Source organism: Schistocerca serialis, chromosome 10 (genome assembly GCF_023864345.2).
Source record: "Schistocerca serialis cubense isolate TAMUIC-IGC-003099 chromosome 10, iqSchSeri2.2, whole genome shotgun sequence".
In the NCBI taxonomy this organism is placed as follows: Eukaryota; Metazoa; Arthropoda; class Insecta; order Orthoptera; family Acrididae; genus Schistocerca; species Schistocerca serialis.
This window is the reverse complement of record NC_064647.1, coordinates 110,250,823-110,273,445: the sequence shown is the minus strand read 5'-3', so window position 1 is coordinate 110,273,445 and position 22,623 is coordinate 110,250,823. Positions and strand designations below refer to the sequence as shown.

Sequence of the window (22,623 nt, the reverse complement as noted above, 5' to 3'; positions counted from 1 at the left end):
AACATGTTGCACCCCATAATCCAACTAACTACCAAGTTGATCACTGAATGTTTTGTATGGCCTAACGTGAAAGTAGACTGCCAAAGAGGGACACACATGTGCATCAATTGCCAGTGCAGAGCACTGTTTGTCAGAGCATCACGCAACAGAATACAAATATATCAGGATTTTAGGACAGACTTCCAAATACTGGGACTGTTTCTTCAGAGAAGCCACAGAAATTCGCACCAGAAACATTCTTATCAGTTGGGGCTGTGGCTATAATCTCATCATAGCTTGGGAACCAGCACTGGGTCTAATTAAGATATCATGAAGAAAACACAATGATCTGGTGACTAGTGGGGATATACCAACTAGATCGATGCTATCACAGATGCCGACGCAAGTGTCTTGTGACAGTCGACACTCACCCTTGGGAGTGGACTGTGGAGAGAATGGCTTATGTTGGAAAAGAATATAAGTCAGCGATGAGTTCTCACAAGCTCAGTTCAACTATGCACCTGATGATCGTGACATGTCTTATCGCTGAAATATTGTTCCTGTTGGACACTATGGACCGGAAGGACATCCATGTATTGTATGATCATATGTACATTAGTTTAGTTACTTATGTTAAAAGCACAATTAAATGCATATACCATTAATATCCCCCCCATGAACCATGGACCTTGCCGTTGGTGGGGAGGCTTGCGTGCCTCAGTGATACAGATAGCCGTACCGTAGGTGCAACCATAACGGAGGGGTATCTGTTGAGAGGCCAGACAAACGTGTGGTTCCTGAAGAGGGGCAGCAGCCTTTTCAGTAGTTGCAAGGGCAACAGTCTGGATGATTGACTGATCTGGCCTTGTAACAATAACCAAAACGGCCTTGCTGTGCCGGTACTGCGAACGGCTGAAAGCGAGGGGAAACTACAGCCGTAATTTTTCCCGAGGGCATGCAGCTTTACTGTATGTTACATGATGATGGCGTCCTCTTGGGTAAAATATTCCGGAGGTAAAATAGTCCCCCACTCGGATCTCCGGGCGGGGACTACTCAAGAGGATGTCGTTATCAGGAGAAAGAAAACTGGCGTTCTACGGATCGGAGCGTGGAATGTCAGATCCCTTAATAGGGCAGGTAGGTTAGGAAATTTAAAAAGGGAAATGGATAGGTTGAAGTTAGATATAGTGGGAATTAGTGAAGTTCGGTGGCAGGAGGAACAAGACTTCTGGTCAGGTGACTACAGGGTTATAAACACAAAATCAAATAGGGGGAATGCAGGAGTAGGTTTAATAATGAATAGGAAAATAGGAATGCGGGTAAGCTACTACAAACAGCATAGTGAATGCATTATTGTGGCCAAGATAGATACGAAGCCCACACCTACTACAGTAGTACAAGTTTATATGCCAACTAACTCTGCAGATGACGAAGAAATTGAAGAAATGTATGATGAAATAAAAGAAATTATTCAGATTGTGAAGGGAGACGAAAATTTAATAGTCATGGGTGACTGGAATTCGAGTGTAGGAAAAGGGAGAGAAGGAAACATAGTAGGTGAATATGGATTGGGGGACAGAAATGAAAGAGGAAGCCGCCTGGTAGAATTTTGCACAGAGCACAACATAATCATAACTAACACTTGGTTTAAGAATCATGAAAGAAGGTTGTATACATGGAAGAACCCTGGAGATACTAAAAGGTATCAGATAGATTATATAATGGTAAGACAGAGATTTAGGAACCAGGTTTTAAATTGTAAGACATTTCCAGGGGCAGATGTGGACTCTGATCACAATCTATTGGTTATGACCTGTAGATTAAAACTGAAGAAACTGCAAAAAAGTGGGAATTTAAGGAGATGGGACCTGGATAAACTAAAAGAACCAGAGGTTGTACAGAGATTCAGGGAGAGCATAAGGGAGCAATTGACAGGAATGGGGGAAATAAATACAGTAGAAGAAGAATGGGTAGCTTTGAGGGATGAAGTAGTGAAGGCAGCAGAGGATCAAGTAGGTAAAAAGACGAGGGCTAGTAGAAATCCTTGGGTAACAGAAGAAATATTGAATTTAATTGATGAAAGGAGAAATTATAAAAATGCAGTAAGTGAAACAGGCAAAAAGGAATACAAAAGTCTCAAAAATGAGATCGACAGGAAGTGCAAAATGGCTAAGCAGGGATGGCTAGAGGACAAATGTAAGGATGTAGAGGCCTATCTCACTGGGGGTAAGATAGATACCGCCTACAGGAAAATTAAAGAGACCTTTGGTGATAAGAGAACGTCTTGTATAAATATCAAGAGCTCAGATGGAAACCCAGTTCTAAGCAAAGAAGGGAAAGCAGAAAGGTGGAAGGAGTATATAGAGGGTCTATACAAGGGCGATGTACTTGAGGACAATATTATGGAAATGGAAGAGGATGTAGATGAAGATGAAATGGGAGATATGATACTGCGTGAAGAGTTTGACAGAGCACTGAAAGACCTGAGTCGAAACAAAGCCCCCGGAGTAGACAATATTCCATTGGAACTACTGACGGCCGTGGGAGAGCCAGTCCTGACAAAAGTCTACCATCTGGTGAGGAAGATGTATGAGACAGGCGAAATACCCTCAGACTTCAAGAAGAATATAATAATTCCAATCCCAAAGATAGCAGGTGTTGACAGATGTGAAAATTACCGAACTATCAGCTTAATAAGTCACAGCTGCAAAATACTAACACGAATTCTTTACAGACGAATGGAAAAACTAGTAGAAGCCAACCTCGGGGAAGATCAGTTTGGATTCCGTAGAAACACTGGAACACGTGAGGCAATACTGACCTTACGACTTATCTTAGAAGCTACATTAAGGAAAGGCAAACCTACGTTTCTAGCATTTGTAGACTTAGAGAAAGCTTTTGACAATGTTGACTGGAATACTCTCTTTCAAATTCTAAAGGTGGCAGGGGTAAAATACAGGGAGCGAAAGGCTATTTACAATTTGTACAGAAACCAGATGGCAGTTATAAGAGTCGAGGGACATGAAAGGGAAGCAGTGGTTGGGAAGGGAGTAAGACAGGGTTGTAGCCTCTCCCCGATGTTGTTCAATTTGTATATTGAGCAAGCAGTAAAGGAAACAAAAGAAAAATTCGGAGTAGGTATTAAAATTCATGGAGAAGAAATAAAAACTTTGAGGTTCGCCGATGACATTGTAATTCTGTCAGAGACAGCAAAGGACTTGGAAGAGCAGTTGAATGGAATGGACAGTGTCTTGAAAGGAGGATATAAGATGAACATCAACAAAAGCAAAACAAGGATAATGGAATGTAGTCTAATTAAGTCGGGTGATGCTGAGGGAATTAGATTAGGAAATGAGGCACTTAAAGTAGTAAAGGAGTTTTGCTATTTGGGGAGCAAAATAACTGATGATGGTCGAAGTAGAGAGGATATAAAATGTAGGCTGGCAATGGCAAGGAAAGCATTTCTGAAGAAGAGAAATTTGTTAACATCCAGTATTGATTTAAGTGTCAGGAAGTCATTTCTGAAAGTATTTGTATGGAGTGTAGCCATGTATGGAAGTGAAACATGGACGATAACCAGTTTGGACAAGAAGAGAATAGAAGCTTTCGAAATGTGGTGCTACAGAAGAATGCTGAAGATTAGATGGGTAGATCACATAACTAATGAGGAAGTATTGAATAGGATTGGGGAGAAGAGAAGTTTGTGGCGCAACTTGACCAGAAGAAGGGATCGGTTGGTAGGACATGTTCTGAGGCATCAAGGGATCACCAATTTAGTATTGGAGGGCAGCGTGGAGGGTAAAAATCGTAGAGGGAGACCAAGAGATGAATACACTAAGCAGATTCAGAAGGATGTAGGTTGCAGTAGGTACTGGGAGATGAAAAAGCTTGCACAGGATAGAGTAGCATGGAGAGCTGCATCAAACCAGTCTCAGGACTGAAGACCACAACAACAACAACCATTAATATTTACACAAAATTGTGGTGTTAAATTGTAATTTGTTAACTTTGTTTTTATAACTTACTTTACTATGATCAAGTCGAAAGTAAATAGTTTGACCCTCAGCATTATTTGCCAAAAAGGCCTTAACTGAATATATAAGGGTGTTATCACTTTTTTAATTTATCATTTTTATTTTGCCTTTTCCATTAGTCTATGCATGAATAATCAGAAAATAATAGAAAAAAACATAATTAGGGTTATGCGTCTTTAACCATAAATATTTTACTTTGTTAATGACACATATTTAATGTGTTAACTCACTTGTGCAATAATCATAAATGGGGGTTTGATTCATTTAAGAATAAAAAATAATCACCTTTGAAGATAAGATTATTTCCAAGCTCTGTTAACTACAAAACATTTGCGGTTGATTAACATTGTTTCCAGTAGCTGAGAGTGTAGCGCAAAAGCCTTAAAATCATGCAGTTGTTGGTTCAAAGCTCACTACTAGGAATGTTTATTTTAAATCTATACTCGCTGTCATATGGAAATGTTAGTTAACAAATAGACTCATAATTTTGAAATAAAAGAAGATATTTTATTTTTAAATAATAGTCATATGAAAGTAAATTAAGATTCGTTACGTGAAGTGCTTTATATACTTCAGTAACCCTGTACAATCTCTAGAAATGAAGAAAGTATTTTATATTATCTTTTAAGATTTGTATTTCTTTACCAAATTATAATTTATTGTGAAAGCTTAGATTTTTATACAATCGGTAACAGTAACTAAAAATAAAAAGATTATTCCTATTAAATAAATTATGATTAAGTATTTAATAACTAACATTTCCATATGTTAGTAAATACAGAATTTTAAGGTAAAGAAGTTGTTACTGGTCACAGTCAAACCAGCAACTTTATAGTTACAAGAATTTCATCCTCTACATCAACAAAGTGGAAATGTTTTTTTTTTTTTATTCAACAGAGCTCAGCAACATAATCTTGACAAACACTTTGTTTTGAGATTTACTGATAACTGTGTCATACTGCTTTAGAAGAACGATCCCAATTTGAGAATAAGAAGGAGTTCCATAGCTATAATATTACAATAACAAATGACTCATTACTGAGACAATTAATGGCTCAAAAGTAGTGAAATATACAGCCACAAAAATCTTTGGCAATTTGTCCAGTAATTTTGTTCTTAGATCAGTCCTTCACTTGTAACATCAGCAGTAATAAAACCTAATATATTCACATTTATTCAGTTAAACTTTTTCAGTTAGTGTATTACGAGCTCCACTGATTCCTTAGTGTTATTAGGATATGGGACAAGTATTCAATATTTACAATCATAAATTTTTTGTACAATTAAATTATAGTTACAGCTGGGCACAATAAATTCATGATAGCACTCGTATCAACTAATCTTACATTGTAATGCATGACAATAAGTAAGGTATATAACACAACAAGACATCAGGATCAATATTTATGCTACACTGCAAGAATTTATATTAGTAATATCTCAATACTTAATAATCAATGTGATATCCTTAATGATAAACAATAATTTATGTTTTTGTTTACACTAATGGGACATCCATGTTAAATTATAGAACTACATGCATGCACACTCATTAAATTTTATGTCAAAAAATTCACTAATTTAGTAGAATGAATACTGCAACAGTAATTCTTTCTATTTGGTATTGAATTTGGTGTTTCAAAAGCAAGACATTTTGTTGGACAATATGAAGAAAAGGATAGACTGCTACTCACCTTAAAGACAACACATTGAGTTGCAGACAGGCACAATAAAAAGACTATTATGATTTAGCTTTCGGCCAAAACCTTTACCAGAAAAGAAAACAAACACATTCACACAAGCAAGCACATCACACGCACACATGACTGCCATCTCCAGGAGCTCAGATCAGAATCCAACTGTCACACTGAAGAAAAGCAGCAATCTGGAGTGGGTGAGGAATGGGGAGGCATAGCAGGGTACAGGAAGGGGGGGGGGCGAGAGAGAGAAGAGTGCTATCTGGTTAAGTGTACAGGGACTAGATGGAGGCATGAAGACTGCCAGGTGCAATGTTGGGCAGTGGTGGAGCAGACGAGGGGGTTGAGGGACAGAAAAAAAAGAGGAGCAATAGAAAGTAAAGACAGGCATATATTTTGGCAGATGCGTCACACTATGAGAGTGAGGGGACATGAATAGGAAGGAGGTGATGGGACAGGTGACGGGTGGGGGCTGTTTTACGGTAGATTGAGGACAAGATGATTTCGGGAGCAGAGAATGTGTTGTAAGGATAACTCCCACCTAAGCAGTTAAGAAAAGCAGGTAGTGGAGGGAATGATCCAGATGGCTTGGGTTGTAAAGCAGCCATTGAAATCAGGCATGTTTTATTCCCCTTCCCTGTCCCCTCCAGACAGCTGCTTTCATCCAACATGGAGGTTGTATTACAGTTCCAGCTGCAGAGATGACACTCGTGTGCTTGAGATGTATTTGCTCGTCTGAATGAAAAGGTGTGTTTTCTTTTCTGAAGAAGTCTTTGGCTGAAAGCTAAATCGTAACAGTCTTTGCATTCTGCCTGTCTCCAACTCAATGTGTCATCTTTACAGTGAGCAGCAATCTATTTTCTCCTTATATTGTTGATATTCCAATCTGGACTTCCATTGTTTGATTTTTTAATCGAGTTATTACAGTTTGGGGTGAATAAGTTTTATTACTTAAATGAAAAGAAAAATGCACTTCAAACACAGGTCACAGAACAGACCCCATTAACAATGGAAACTAGACAAAAAAGAACATTAAGGACTACAATATCATGTGACAGACAGAAGTGCCAAAGATGTAGAAACATCAGACATACTAATAAGATATTGTCCACCTACACACAGGCATCACAAGATAATCAGCACAAGAAACCATACTATGGAACTCCCATTCATTTGCAGATTTTAAAAATGCAATTGATAATGGTGTACAATTAGTTTGGAACTTTTCTTTTAAGTGCTTTTGTGGACATGATTGCTCAATTATCTACTCACTTGACAGAGGAGACAAGGATAGAATCATCATTCATCTTTTCACAAATTTAATGACACTTCATGTCTGTGTGTGTAGTCCTTTTGTGATGTTCAACTTTTTAAGAAGTGTGGTTCAATCTGGTTGTCCACAAAGAGCTGAGTTCCTTGTCCCACATTGACACTGAACTCCTGCATGACAGTGCAAAGCCACAACATTTCAAGAGCTTGGTCACATGCTGGAATACACTCTGCTTCCACCATTGTAGACCTGGTAACACATTTTTTGCCTGTGAGATGTCAATGTAACATGTCCACTGGTTAAGATACTGATGTAACTTGATGTCAAATGATGAGTATCAATGTTGCCAGCAAAATCAGAACCTGGGTGCCCATGAGGTTTAAGATTGCTACCACTGAGTTTTAATACTCTCTACCACTTGGAAGATATTCTAAGATGTGTTTAAAAGCATTCCAAAGCTCAGGTCCTGGGCTGTGAAGGAACAACTGGCAGAACACATTATATCAGGTCTTGTTATTGTGGCAGCAAACATTAACCTGCCTACAGCCTCACAAAATGGAAAATGTTCCATGAATTACTTGCCTTCATTAGCTGGGTTCTAACCCATGTGCAACTGTAAACTGTAATCAGTATGTGTTACACAAGTCTTATAGTTGTTCATGTTGATTTTTTTCTAAGAGGCGACAAATGAACAGTTTTTTTAGCTTCGTGGCATTACCTGATTTCCAATCTTACAAAGTGATTAAGAGCATTAACCACAATTTCAAAATGAAGGTCTAGAGGTCGATCCACTACATCACAGGTATTATTTATTGCCAATGAGGACATTTCATATTTCATTACTTTGTACCACTTCTCAGAGTCTCGGGATGAGATCATCTCCTCGAAAATTTGTGTTTCATCAGTGACTGCTGTGCAAACCACTTAATTCTGGAGATGGACTGGTTAGTGAATTTCATCACAATTTCTAAGATTTATTCCAAACTGAACAACCCTCTCAGTAGCACAAGGTACATGATCCTACATGACTGCTTCTCTATTTTCCACAGGTTTTTGAATTTCATCTTTAAAAACAACAAAATTGTTGGTTCCATATAGAGCAGCATGAACTAATTCTCCTGGAGTATAGGCACAAGTTGGCAAATTCAATTTAAATTATTTTCTATGTAGTTTATCATAGTAACGTGATTCACAAAAAAGTATGAAGTGCTTTATTTTAAATTTGGAATCAAACCACTGACAGCCATTTTCTTCAAATTCTTGAAGTTTACATGTCCCAGCCTCTTGTGTCATCACAGAGCTAAATCAGATGATAGACAATTTGATTGTTCAGTATTTTTCATAGAAGATAACATTCTGCAATACTGATTTTTCAGCTTTTATACAAGTTGGCATTGGCCTCTCACTACATACCACAACACTGTTGTTGTTTAACTCCTTCATTGCCACTTGCTTTATTGCTGAAAAAAGATTTCTCTTCAAACCAGGTATGTATAATGCATCCTCCAGTGTGCATGGTTTCCATGCATCATTTACTAATGTATTTCACTTGAGTGACCCAGTACCTTTGGCACAGACAACTGAACTATCTTCTCTCTGGAAAGAAACTTCAAATCTCCCCATGAAGTTAAATACTGAAACCCACACCTTGTGCGAAGGTGCATGTTTTGACACAGCATTGTTATCACGATTAGTAGCCAATATGTTTCTAATCTCTGCACTCAAAGCTTAATGTTTAGTTTCTTGACATTCTCTTGACAATTTAAAAAGTCTTCTGATAATGACATTACTTATTACAACAATAGCACTCAACATTTTTCTTGTTCACAGAATATTTGCTTAAACTGTTTTGTAAACACTAACTTTAATCATTTTGTGGTTAACCTTGAAAACAACAAATGCTGTTGCTGTTTCTTCAGTTTGCGACAAATGATTCTCTACTTTCAGTATCCCTGCTGTCAAGTTATAAAGTCTGCTTGCTTTCCTCACAAAAGTCCCAAGCAGAAAGAAAAGAAACATACTTTGCTGGAGGTCCACTGAAAACTTTGGAAATCTTGTCTCTGAACTACCACTGGTTCACCAACATCTGCAAGAGACTATGCCAGTACTTCGACTTTACTAATTTGCTGTACAATACTATTATAGTGCAACATTTTGTATTGAAGAATTGTTGTTTCAATGTTACTTTACTTATTGCAGATCAATTTTCATGAATTTTCTTAAGGAGATTCCATACACCATTTGCTGTAGCAACATGAAAGCACAGTTTGCCACTGGTCAAATTCCATATCAGACAAACTAAAAGGCTTAGCTTTTGCATTAAGCTCATCCCACAAGTTCTGTGCATCTGTTCCTTTAGCTGGCCTCACTTTACTTCTGCAATAACATCCAGCAATTTCTCAGCATGAAAGATAATTTCCATTTGATATTTCTCCAGTTGAAAGTTACCTGCATCAAATTTCTGGATGCTGATAAACATTCAATCTATCTTTTACCTTGTCACTTGCCAAGAGAAACACCCATAGGATGTAACTGAATGTTCTTGGGAGACTTCATGGGTGTTATGGGTGTGTGGGAAAAAAAAAGGCATTACCCCAGTTAATAAACACATTTCACTCGGACCATAACCTCTTGGGCAGACTGTAACCAAGTTTTACAGTTTGGGGTGAATAAGTTTTATTACCTGAATTAAAATTCTATTAACAATGATAATAAAGGAATGATAGATCACGCGTTTGTCAGAATATACAAAAAACATTGGAAGCACTCATACGATATTGTCCTTCTCTGCATAGACATTATAAAATAATCAGCACAAGCAGCCATACTAAACACTATTTTGATTTCCATAGGTACACAGAAGTTTTCATGCTTGAGTATTTACTCCTTTCTGCACTAGGGTGAATTTTGTATGGTTACTATGCAAGTCCTGTTTCGTTCTGCTACTATAGCCATGGTATGCACTACTGAATCTGAAGATATATTGAGATTTCTTTGTTGTGAAACCTACAGCATATATTATGTAACAGTAGGACATTATGCAGAGAATCAGTAAATAGCAGGCTGCTTGATATTTTATTCTTGTATATAAGCTTATTTCAGCTTTATTGCCTTCATCAGTACATCTGCAAACAATCACATTTATTTATGTTTTATATAATATATAATTCAGAAAGGTTTTATACACTGGTTGTTGTACTCACATCCTGACATTGTAAACAGACATATGTCAGCTTTCAGTAAACTGCTGCTGCGATGTGTAGTTGTTGAATGTAATGCTTTTTTTAGTAATGTTTTAAAGTTGTCTGATGATTTGATGTTGCAAGTATATTACAATATGTTTTTTATTATTCTCACAACTGTAGAAATTCAACTTGGACAGTTAGGTGTTTACTCAAAAACATTATGTTGTTGTGGGTCGTGTATCTATGAAACTATTATTGACTTGTTTGTAATGTCTGGAGTTTTGGTTATCTTTTACCCCTAGATAAAATTTCAATAATTTTTTTTAAACAACAGAAAATCCAGGATGGAATGTACCAGTATTAGAGAAGGAAAGTTGATACTCACCATATAGCAGAGATGCTGAGTCGCGATAGGCACAACAAAAAGATTCACACGATGTATTGCTGACAAAGGCCTTAATGGCCGAAAGCTATAACACACACACACACACACACACACACACACACACACACACACACACACACATGTCTGCAGTCTCAAGACAACAGTGTGGTTTCAGTTGTCCAAGACTGCAGACGTGTGTGCAAGTTGCATTTGCATTTGCATTTGTAGGTGTGTGTGTGTGCGTGCGTGTGTGTGTGTGTGTGTGTGTTGCTGACAAAGGCCTTAATGGCCAAAAGCTATAATTGTGTGAATCTTCTTGTTGTGCCTATCACGACACAGCATCTCCACTATATGGTGAGTAGCAACTTCCCTTCTCCAATATTGTTATTAGTGCATATGTATGTTTAAAATTACTCCAAAATATTCATGACTGGACCTTTCAGGATTCTGTGCAGGATTTGTAGTTCATTTTTAACGTTGTCTTCTGATCAATGAAAATTCTTTTTGTCAGAAGCTGATTATTTCAAATTATTATACTGCCGAACTCAACTACAATGCATGGAAATATCCAAAGTAAGCATCACTGTTGCCATAGTTGTGTGGATATGATGCACTTATGAGTAAGGCAAATGTGGAATTGGAATGAAGTCTTTTTGCAGGTTTAAGATATGGCAAGACCAGATTAATCTGTTGTCAATGTAAGCACCCAAAAGCTTAGTGGAGTCCACTTGCTGTATTTGTTGTCCATTGCATTTAACCAGAGTGAAAAATGCTCCTATCATAGCACAAAGAAGGAGTTGGGGATGTAAAAGAAGGGAACTACGTTTTTTTATCTTATCTGGCAGTTTCAAAAACATTTAAATCAAAACATTTTACATATTCATACTTTTTTTTTTACTTTTTGGTATCACTACCTATGCCATGTAATATAATGCATCATGTCAAGTGAAATAATGTGATACATAATGTCATGTCATACAACTTGACACAGTCTATCATGTCATCCAACATGATATTTGTCATGTCATGCAATATGACACAAGGTCCATTAAAGTTTAGGAACCACGCATCTCCATTCTAGTGTACTTCCTACTATAGATTCACCCCACTCTCAGATACTTTCTATTGCATCCCACTCTCCAGAAGCACATAAATTTGTGTCTATTTATTCTTACACCCCTCACTATACATACAACAGGGGGCCTCTCTATACATACAACAGGGGGCGGGTTTGGGGAAGGACTGGTCTCCTCTGGGGAAAAAAAATCATCTCTCCCCACCATCACCCATAGTTCAAAAACCTGTTTTGTTGTCCCCCCAGGATAGCTATTACATGTATGCTCTTCAGCCATATGATATTATATATTGTTACTTCTAGATTTTGGGCACAGGATCAGGGACTTTAGCCTTTAATTTGTAAGATGCAGGTGTGTCAACATACTGCAGCTAGGGGCAGGAGGGGGGGGAGTAGGAGAGGGGGGTGAAATAGGATTAACTCACAAAAAGCATGATATGTCAATTGTTTTGATTAATTCTCCCCCACCCCCCCCCCCCCCACCCCTCCCCCCTCTGCTCATTCAGTTTATGTAAGAATGAATTTTACATGCCACATTTACCCCAACATTAAACCATCATAACTCAACAACAGATAAAGATTGTTGTTGTTGTGGTCTTCAGTCCTGAGACTGGTTTGATGCAGCTCTCCATGCTACTCTATCCTGTGCAAGCTTTTTCATCTCCCAGTACCTACTGCAACCTACATCCTTCTGAATCTGCTTAATGTATTCATCTCTTGGTCTCCCTCTACGATTTTTACCCTCCACGCTGCCCTCCAATACTAAATTGGTGATCCCTTGATGCCTCAGAACATGTCCTACCAACCAATCCCTTCTTCTGGTCAAGTTGTGCCACAAACTTCTCTTCTCCCCAATCCTATTCAATACTTCCTCATTAGTTATGTGATCTACCCATCTAATCTTGAGCATTCTTCTGTAGCACCACATTTCGAAAGCTTCTATTCTCTTCTTGTCCAAACTATTTATCGTCCATGTTTCACTTCCATACATGGCTACACTCCATACAAATACTTTCAGAAATGACTTCCTGACACTTAAATCTATACTGGATGTTAACAAATTTCTCTTCTTCAGAAACGCTTTCCTTGCCATTGCCAGCCTACATTTTATATCCTCTCTACTTCGACCATCATCAGTTATTTTGCTCCCCAAATAGCAAAACTCCTTTACTACTTTAAGTGCCTCATTTCCTAATCTAATTCCCTCAGCATCACCCGACTTAATTAGACTACATTCCATTATCCTTGTTTTGCTTTTGTTGATGTTCATCTTATATCCTCCTTTCAAGACACTGTCCATTCCATTCAACTGCTCTTCCAAGTCCTTTGCTGTCTCTGACAGAATTACAATGTCATCGGCGAACCTCAAAGTTTTTATTTCTTCTCCATGAATTTTAATACCTACTCCGAATTTTTCTTTTGTTTCCTTTACTGCTTGCTCAATATACAGATTGAACAACATCGGGGAGAGGCTACAACCCTGTCTTACTCCCTTCCCAACCACTGCTTCCCTTTCATGTCCCTCGACTCTTATAACTGCCATCTGGTTTCTGTACAAATTGTAAATAGCCTTTCGCTCCCTGTATTTTACCCCTGCCACCTTTAGAATTTGAAAGAGAGTATTCCAGTCAACATTGTCAAAAGCTTTCTCTAAGTCTACAAATGCTAGAAACGTAGGTTTGCCTTTCCTTAATGTAGCTTCTAAGATAAGTCGTAAGGTCAGTATTGCCTCACGTGTTCCAGTGTTTCTACGGAATCCAAACTGATCTTCCCCGAGGTTGGCTTCTACTAGTTTTTCCATTCGTCTGTAAAGAATTCGTGTTAGTATTTTGCAGCTGTGACTTATTAAGCTGATAGTTCGGTAATTTTCACATCTGTCAACACCTGCTTTCTTTGGGATTGGAATTATTATATTCTTCTTGAAGTCTGAGGGTATTTCACCTGTTTCATACATCTTGTTCACCAGATGGTAGAGTTTTGTCAGGACTGGCTCTCCCACGGCCGTCAGTAGTTCCAATGGAATATTGTCTACTCCGGGGGCCTTGTTTCGACTCAGGTCTTTCAGTGCTCTGTCAAACTCTTCACGCAGTATCATATCTCCCATTTCATCTTCATCTACATCCTCTTCCATTTCCATAATATTGTCCTCAAGTACATCACCCTTGTATAGACCCTCTATATACTCCTTCCACCTTTCTGCTTTCCCTTCTTTGCTTAGAACTGGGTTTCCATCTGAGCTCTTGATATTCATACAAGTCGTTCTCTTATCTCCAAAGGTCTCTTTAATTTTCCTGTAGGCGGTATCTATCTTACCCCCAGTGAGATAGGCCTCTACATCCTTACATTTGTCCTCTAGCCATCCCTGCTTAGCCATTTTGCACTTCCTGTCGATCTCATTTTTGAGACGTTTGTATTCCTTTTTGCCTGTTTCACTTACTGCATTTTTATATTTTTTCCTTTCATCAATTAAATTCAATATTTCTTCTGTTACCCAAGGATTTCTACTAGCCCTCGTCTTTTTACCTACTTGATCCTCTGCTGCCTTCACTACTTCATCCCTCAAAGCTACCCATTCTTCTTCTACTGTATTTATTTCCCTCATTCCTGTCAATTGCTCCCTTATGCTCTCCCTGAATCTCTGTACAACCTCTGGTTCTTTTAGTTTATCCAGGTCCCATCTCCTTAAATTCCCACCTTTTTGCAGTTTCTTCAGTTTTAATCTACAGGTCATAACCAATAGATTGTGGTCAGAGTCCACATCTGCCCCTGGAAATGTCTTACAATTCAAAACCTGGTTCCTAAATCTCTGTCTTACCATTATATAATCTATCTGATACCTTTTAGTATCTCCAGGGTTCTTCCATGTATACAACCTTCTTTCATGATTCTTAAACCAAGTGTTAGTTATGATTATGTTGTGCTCTGTGCAAAATTCCACCAGGCGGCTTCCTCTTTCATTTCTGTCCCCCAATCCATATTCACCTACTATGTTTCCTTCTCTCCCTTTTCCTACACTCGAATTCCAGTCACCCATGACTATTAAATTTTCGTCTCCCTTCACAATCTGAATAATTTCTTTTATTTCATCATACATTTCTTCAATTTCTTCGTCATCTGCAGAGCTAGTTGGCATATAAACTTGTACTACTGTAGTAGGCGTGGGCTTCGTATCTATCTTGGCCACAATAATGCGTTCACTATGCTGTTTGTAGTAGCTTACCCGCATTCCTATTTTCCTATTCGTTATTAAACCTACTCCTGCATTACCCCTATTTGATTTTGTGTTTATAACCCTGTAGTCACCTGACCAGAAGTCTTGTTCCTCCTGCCACCGAACTTCACTAATTCCCACTATATCTAACTTCAACCTATCCATTTCCCTTTTTAAATTTTCTAACCTACCTGCCCGATTAAGGGATCTGACATTCCACGCTCTGTTCCGTAGAACGCCAGTTTTCTTTCTCCTGATAACGATATCCTCTTGAGTAGTCCCCGCCCGGAGATCCGAATGGGGGACTATTTTACCTCCAGAATATTTTACCCAAGAGGACGCCATCATCATGTAATCATACAGTAAAGCTGCATGCCCTCTGGAAAAATTACGGCTGTAGTTTCCCCTTGCTTTCAGCCGTTCGCAGTACCAGCACAGCAAGGCCGTTTTGGTTATTGTTACAAGGCCAGATCAGTCAATCATCCAGACTGTTGCCCTTGCAACTACTGAAAAGGCTGCTGCCCCTCTTCAGGAACCACACGTTTGTCTGGCCTCTCAACAGATACCCCTCCGTTGTGGTTGCAGCTACGGTACGGCTATCTGTATCGCTGAGGCACGCAAGCCCCCCCACCAACGGCAAGGTCCATGGTTCATGGGGGGGGAGAGATAAAGATTAGTGGATAAAAAAGGTCCATTTTGACTGTCCATTAATCTACACTCACACAAAGTTTGAACTGTAGAAGTTTAAAGATAGAAGTGGTGTGCATGAAAAATCACCCAGAAAAACAAGTTTTGTGCATGTTTTTGCACAAAAAATCTGAACAGTGTGCATACAAATTTCAGTCCAATTAAAATCTTCTGCAGCAGGAATTAATCAGTTTGAACAATATGTCTGGGCACCACCTCCAATTTATTGTTCAAGTCTTGCGTAATATACTGTAACATAGGCTAGCTACAGTAAGACAATGTACAAATGGCTACTGATCCAGGGTGAACCAAGAACGTTCTATCCAAATAGCTCAAATAGGAACTGAGCACCAAGACCTCCCCAAAACATGATTATGTGCATGGGTGTTTTAGGTATCTTTGTTACAGCACTTCCACATTGTAACGATATTTATTTCCCACTGTTCTTTTTGTGTACATGAAATTGCAGATATCAAGTTTTTTTTAACATTCACAAAGAGTCCATTACCACTAAATCAATAGGGGATATCATCAAAAACACTGTTAACTTCCAGGTTTTTTCATTCTGTTTTATTCACTAAGAGAGAAGTATTGTTTGCAAAGACGATTAACTTGATTACTGTAGTGGAACACAGTGAGAGGACATTTGACACTTCTTGCAGCAATTTAATAGAAATCATTCAAATGATTTATGAAATGTATACCTAAAAACTTCTAACAACTTTTTATGTGTTAATGCCTCTTTATTCAGTGAGTACTACAGTTTTAAACATAGCTGTCCTTCAGCAGCTATATATACGTTTCAGTATATGAATCACACAGCTAACGGGTTGCAAATGACTGTTTCATACATTGACCTAGGTTTCGTCACCTTGAAGGATGTCTTCATCAGAATGAAACTTCAAGACACCCTATAAAAATACACTGAAAGTTAAGTTTGACAAAAATATTAACCGAAATGACAATTGTCATGGTATACAAAGCTTAGTAACATCAAGTTACAAAGCAAGAAAGATCATACTTGCTAATTCAGTGCATCCTCATTCCCAAGAAAAAGCATTTTTCCATTCAGCCATTCATTGTGCATTTTCTATATCTTTGTCATTTGACAACCAAATGAAGAGATGAATTCCAGAAAAACTATTGCAGTTAATAATGGCTATGATCTCTCATTAGTTGAAAAGATCTTCAAAGTTAAAACTGATGCTAAAGTGACCACTTTAGATATTGGAGCTCTTTCTGACGATAGCGAGCACAAGAAAGTTTTTTCTATTCAATTTTTCAGACCTATTTCCTATGCAAAGGATGCAAAGTAACCTTTTCCAATAACAATAACTTGCAAAAAAATCTTATTCACACTCTCAAGTCCACAGTTGCTCCTATACTCAGTTCAGGAGTTTATAAAATCACTTGTAATACGTGTCCTGTTTATTATATAGGACAAACTGGAATATCTTTCAGTTAGGTACAAGGAAAATTTATTGGGAAAAATTGGCACTAATGTACATAATTCCACCTTTGCTGATCATATGTTAATTTCCGGTCACAAATCAAGAAGTGTTGAAGAAATTTCCATTTCACATATGAAAACATAGGTCACAGGCTTGACATACTCAAAGAGATGAAGGTTTTCAAGTATATTTCTAAGAACAATGGCCTCATCCTCAATGAACAGTTACAATTAAGTACCAAACATTTTTTCCAATGGCTTTAATCCACTACTCCCAGAATTTTGATTCCCTTATTTTTTATTATGTTTTGCTACCTCTAGTTACCAAACAACTTTTTCTTCGAATCTCATTTCGGATTGCCCAGCTGTTTGTATAAATATTCTATAATATCCTGTGTTTTATGTAATGGTAATTTTTGTATAGCCTAACATATGGCTCTGTTAATACTTCATTTATCAACTTTTTTTCTATTTGCAAAAGTACATTACACTTACTTCCTTTGTATTTTGTTGTTTAACTCATTTACTTCTGTTGTAATACCTCAAATGGGCACATGTCACTGTCCGCACCTGACAGGCAGTGCAACACGTATTGTTTTCACGGCAGCAATGTAAGCCACTGGGCCAATCAGTCTGATGTTCCTAGCAAGGCATAAGTACCAAAGGTTTGAAAGCGCTGAATTTTAATTTTTGACTTGAGCATATCTGCTCAAAACTTTTGACTATTTCTTTCTAAAAATGTAACTTTACATAAGTAACCCTTGTATGCCATGACAATGATCATCTTGGTTAATACTTTTGTCAGACTTAATTTTCTAAAACTTTCATTCTGATGAAGATATCGTTAGAGGTGTCACAACTTAGGTCAGTGTACGAAACAGTTATTTGCAATTGGTTGGCTGTGTGACTCAGTGAGTAGTGATATTAATATTCATACTCCCTCTTCAATTCTCCAACAATTTAGTTCCCATTGCATCTCTTTTGCACACAGAATTTTCCCATTATTAATGCAAAATCGATGTCTGTTACTTTTGAAATGGTACCAATGTAAAAAGCTCCTTTAATGATTCTTTTCCACGATTTTTAAAAAGTCTGAAACCTTGTGAAAATAACAGACAAACTTACTTTGCTGTATCTGAGGTAAAGTGCAGTGGGTTCCCTGACAACACCAGCTCCTGTAGTTCTCGATTATCTCTGAAGATACCGATGGGCAGGCTCCTGATCTTATTGTAGGCTAGGTTCAGCCTCTGGACACTTTTCAAGTGAATGAACACATCTTGTTCCAGTGAACTGATGCCATTGCGGTCCAAAATAACATCCTCAAGCTTGCTAGCATCCTGGAAGACATCACGGTCCAAAGATCTCAAGTCACGATTTCGTTGAACCAACAGATGCTTCAGGTCACGGGTGTAGTGAAAAAGGTTCTTTGGCAGTGAAATGAGCATTGTGTCCGTCATGTTTATGTACTCTAGATGTGGAACGTACCTGTAGGAAGAAAATTTGGCTTTATTCATAACAAAAGTCTGTAAATTTACATTTACATCTCCTACTAAATACTGAGCACGTATTCTGACCCTCTGACTAATCTTAGAAGACATTCTGATGAAAGGGAAACCCACATGCATAGCATTTGTAGATAAAAGAAAGCTTTTGAAAATGTTCACTGGAATACCGTCCTTGACATCCAGAAGGTAGCTAAATAAAACACCTGGAGTGAAGAGGCATGCCCACTATTACTTACATTCTGTGGTACTCACAATATTCCAAAGAGTTTACATAGCAAAATAGTTTACAAACTTTCTTGACAAAAGAAGAATCTTCGCTGAAATACATCATTATATTGTAAATGATGAGTCCTAAAATAAATTTTTCTAATTATTGCCAGATTTTGCAATTAATAATAGGAACAGGATGCTCAAAATGATTTACAGGATGTGCACGACAGTGACCTACTACATTATGCACATCAAATCGCACACAACAGAGATTACAGTGATTTCAAAGGAAGAAGTGGATGGTTGCATAACTTCAAACAATGCTACATAACTGGGAGGCATAAGGAAACAAAATTTCAAATGAAGCACCAACTTGGCAATGCACAGCGAACTGTGGAATCAACCTGAAAATTTGCAGATGAGATAAACAAAATTATCCCACCTTTCAGTAAGGCATTTGCTTTCAACTCTGACCAATCCTGATTTGAAGAGGAAATCAATATGAAAGGAACATTGGAAATCACAGATCGCAAGAGAGTTGTATTTAAGATGAAATTACAATGAAATGAATACCCATAGCTGCATACAGGCATTGATATAAGTCAACGGGGACAGTTGAAAATGTGTGCCCCAACTGAGACTCGAACCCGAGATGTGGTCTCACAGGAGGTGTGCCAGATATAAGTACCTGCAGTCGCACTATCCTCTGTGTCCTCAGTGGCTCAGATGGACAGAGCATCTGCCATGTAAGCAGGAGATCCCGGGTTCGAGTCCCGGTCGGGGCACACATTTTCAACTGTCCCCGTTGACTTATATCAATGCCTGTATGCAGCTAGGGGTATTCATTTCATTGTAATTTCATTCTAACAAGCTGCATGGTCACCAATGGTATCTGTTCTTTTGGACATGTCCAAAAGAACAGATACCATCCTCATATACAGGGTGTTACAAAAAGCTACGGCCAAAATTTCAGGAAACATTGCTCACACACAAATAAAGAAAAGATGTTATGTGGACATGTGTCCGGAAATGCTTAATTTCCATGTTAGAGCTCATTTTAGTTTTGTCAGTATGTACTGTACTTCCTCGATTCACCACCAGTTGGCTCAATTGAAGGAAGGAAATGTTGACTTTGGTACTTGTGTTGACATGCGACTCATTGCTCTACAGTACTAGCGTCAAGCACATCAGTACGTAGCATCAACAGGTTAGTTTCATCATGAACGTGGTTTTGCAGTCAGCGCAATGTTTACAAATGCAGAGTTGGTAGATGCCCATTTGATGTGTGAATTAGCAAGGGGGAATAGCCGTGGCGCGGTACGTTTGTATCGAGACAAATTTCCAGAACGAAGGTGTCCCGACAGGAAGACGTTCGAAGCAATTGATCGGCGTCTTAGGGAGCACGGAACATTCCAGCCTATGACTCACGACTGGGGAAGACCTAGAACGACGAGGACACCTGCAATGGACGAGGCAATTCTTCGTGCAGTTGACGATAACCCTAATGTCAGCGTCAGACAAGTTGCTCCTGTACAAGGTAACGATGACCACGTCAATGTATGGAGAGTGCTACGGGAGAACCAGTTGTTTCCGTACCATGTACAGCGTGTGCAGGCACTATCAGCAGCTGATTGGCCTCCACGGGTACACTTCTGCGAATGGTTCATCCAACACTGTGTCAATCCTCATTTCAGTGCAAATGTTCTCTTTACGGATGAGGCTTCATTCCAACGTGATCAAATTGTAAATTTTCACAATTAACAAGTGTGGGCTGACGAGAATCCACACGCAATTGTGCAATTATGTCATCAACACAGATTTTCTGTGAATGTTTGGGCAGGCATTGTTGGTGATGTCTTGATTGGGCCCCATGTTCTTCCACCTACGCTCAATGGAGCACGTTATCATGATTTCATATGGGATACTCTACCTGTGCTGCTAGAACATGTGCCTTTACAAGTACGACACAACATGTGGTTCATGCGCAATGGAGCTCCTGCACATTTCAGTCAAAGTGTTAGTACGCTTCTCAACAACAGATTCGGTGACCGATGGATTGGTAGAGGTGGACAAATTCCGTGGCCTCACTCTCCTGACCTCAACCCTCTTGACTCTCATTTATGGGGGCATTTGAAAGCTATTGTCTATGCTACTCCGGTACCAAATGTAGAGACTCTTCATGCTCGTATTGTGGACGGCTGTGATACAATACGCCATTCTCCAGGGCTGCATCAGCGCATCAGGGATTCCATGCGACGGAGGGTGGATGCATGTATTCTCGCTAACGGAGGACATTTTGAACATTTCCTGTAACAAAGTACTTGAAGTCACGCTGGTAAGTTCTGTTGCTGTGTGTTTCCATTCCATGATTAATGTGATTTGAAGAGAAGTAATAAAATGAGCTCTAACATGGAAAGTAAGCGTTTCTGGATACATGTCCACATAACGTATTTTCTTTCTTTGTGTGTAATTTTTCCTGAAAGTTTGGCTGCACCTTTTTGTAACACCCTGTATATGTATTTAAGACCAACTAAAATCAATGCTTTAACGCATTCATATACAATTATGTCAACTGTTAATCTGAATGGTAAATTGGCTAGAAAGTATTTATTGTTCTGCAATAAGTTGGAGGTGCTCTGCCCCCTACAATTCTTTCTTGTGTACACAATCTTGCAAAGGCAGTAGGGAATATTTACATCACAGCAACTAAGAGTGGGAACATGGGCATAAGAGAGCTATAAATATGGTATTAACACTGCTTTTGACCAATAGCTGGTCCAAATAATTTGCTTTTGCTTGATTCCTGGTCTACATATAAAAATCATACTCCTTTAGAGCAAACTATTCCTCCTGAAATGTTTGCAACATTGCAATTCACACCACATGGAACCACTGTTTTTTCCATGCCTACAGAGCATATAATCACACTACATGCTCTATGCCTTAAAGGATACCCAGGTCCACAATAAGCTCCATGACAGACTGTTTTGTATAAGGTTGCATGCCATCACGTTCCTTCAGTCGTCATCACCCCGTTACACCAGTATGATTCTATATGCATTCTTTAAGAGTGGATGGCTAGCTGAACATCCTGCACGGTTCGTCGCTCCCAAAGGTCTTTGCCTTTGATCTTAGTAGTGAGAACCTTTGTGACCATTCTGGTGCAACATTTTTCATTTGGTGTTCCTGCTTGGTTTGTTTTGAACATTTCTTGAATGAAAAGAAGCACCCATTCCAGGTCAAAACTATGTAGTTTCACCTACAGCACGTCATTTGAAAATAAGTAGGAGCATATTACAAAATAGGCACTAACCTGAATGCATCAACAGACAGCCAGTCAACTTCCTCTGACTGGATGAACACTGCAGTGACTGACAAACCCACACAAGGCGGTATTAAGTCATCCTTCAGCCCGTACATGCACACTGCTGTTGCGTGCTGGACATAGCAGTCACAGCCCCAAGTCGTCTTCGGTGGAATGCTTGAAGGGTAGTGATAGCTGCAAAGCAGAGTTAGTTAGTTAGTTACGTGTCCCATAGATCATTTTACATAGCAGATTCTAATCATGTGAAATAATGAGTCGTTTTACATTCACATCACAAATTAATAACTGCCCCCAAGATTTTCTGTGATTGTAGGTGCAAATATGGCTGAGCTAAGTTGTTTTAGGAGTTCCAAGATGTGCTTTTTCCTATTTAAATTCTCATCAATATGGGCACCAAAAAATTTTGAATTTTCGATCCTATTTGTTATTTCCTCACCACGTGTTACACTTATCACTGAGTTGTACCCCTACATGTACAGAACTGAATATTTTTTAAGATGATGTGACTTACCATACGAAAGCACTGGCAGGTCGATAGAAACACAAACAGACACATACATACACACAAAATTCAAGCTTTTGCAACAAACTGTTGCCTCATCAGGAAAGA

General features: G+C 38.6%; 1 protein-coding gene across 5 annotated transcripts in view; it reads right to left on the bottom strand.

Moving 5' to 3' along the window:
• Positions 1-22,623, bottom strand: part of LOC126424960 (uncharacterized) — a 204,702-nt gene that overhangs the window by 33,813 nt on the left and 148,266 nt on the right. For 4 of the 5 annotated variants that reach the window (XM_050087832.1, XM_050087831.1, XM_050087834.1 and 1 more), the window contains 2 exons: positions 22,002-22,187; positions 18,099-18,458 (listed from right to left, as the gene is read on the bottom strand). In XM_050087832.1, coding sequence (XP_049943789.1) covers positions 18,099-18,458; positions 22,002-22,187 — 546 coding nt within the window. The remainder of the gene's footprint in view (positions 1-18,098; positions 18,459-22,001; positions 22,188-22,623) is intronic. The other variant, XM_050087833.1, reaches the window with a different exon arrangement.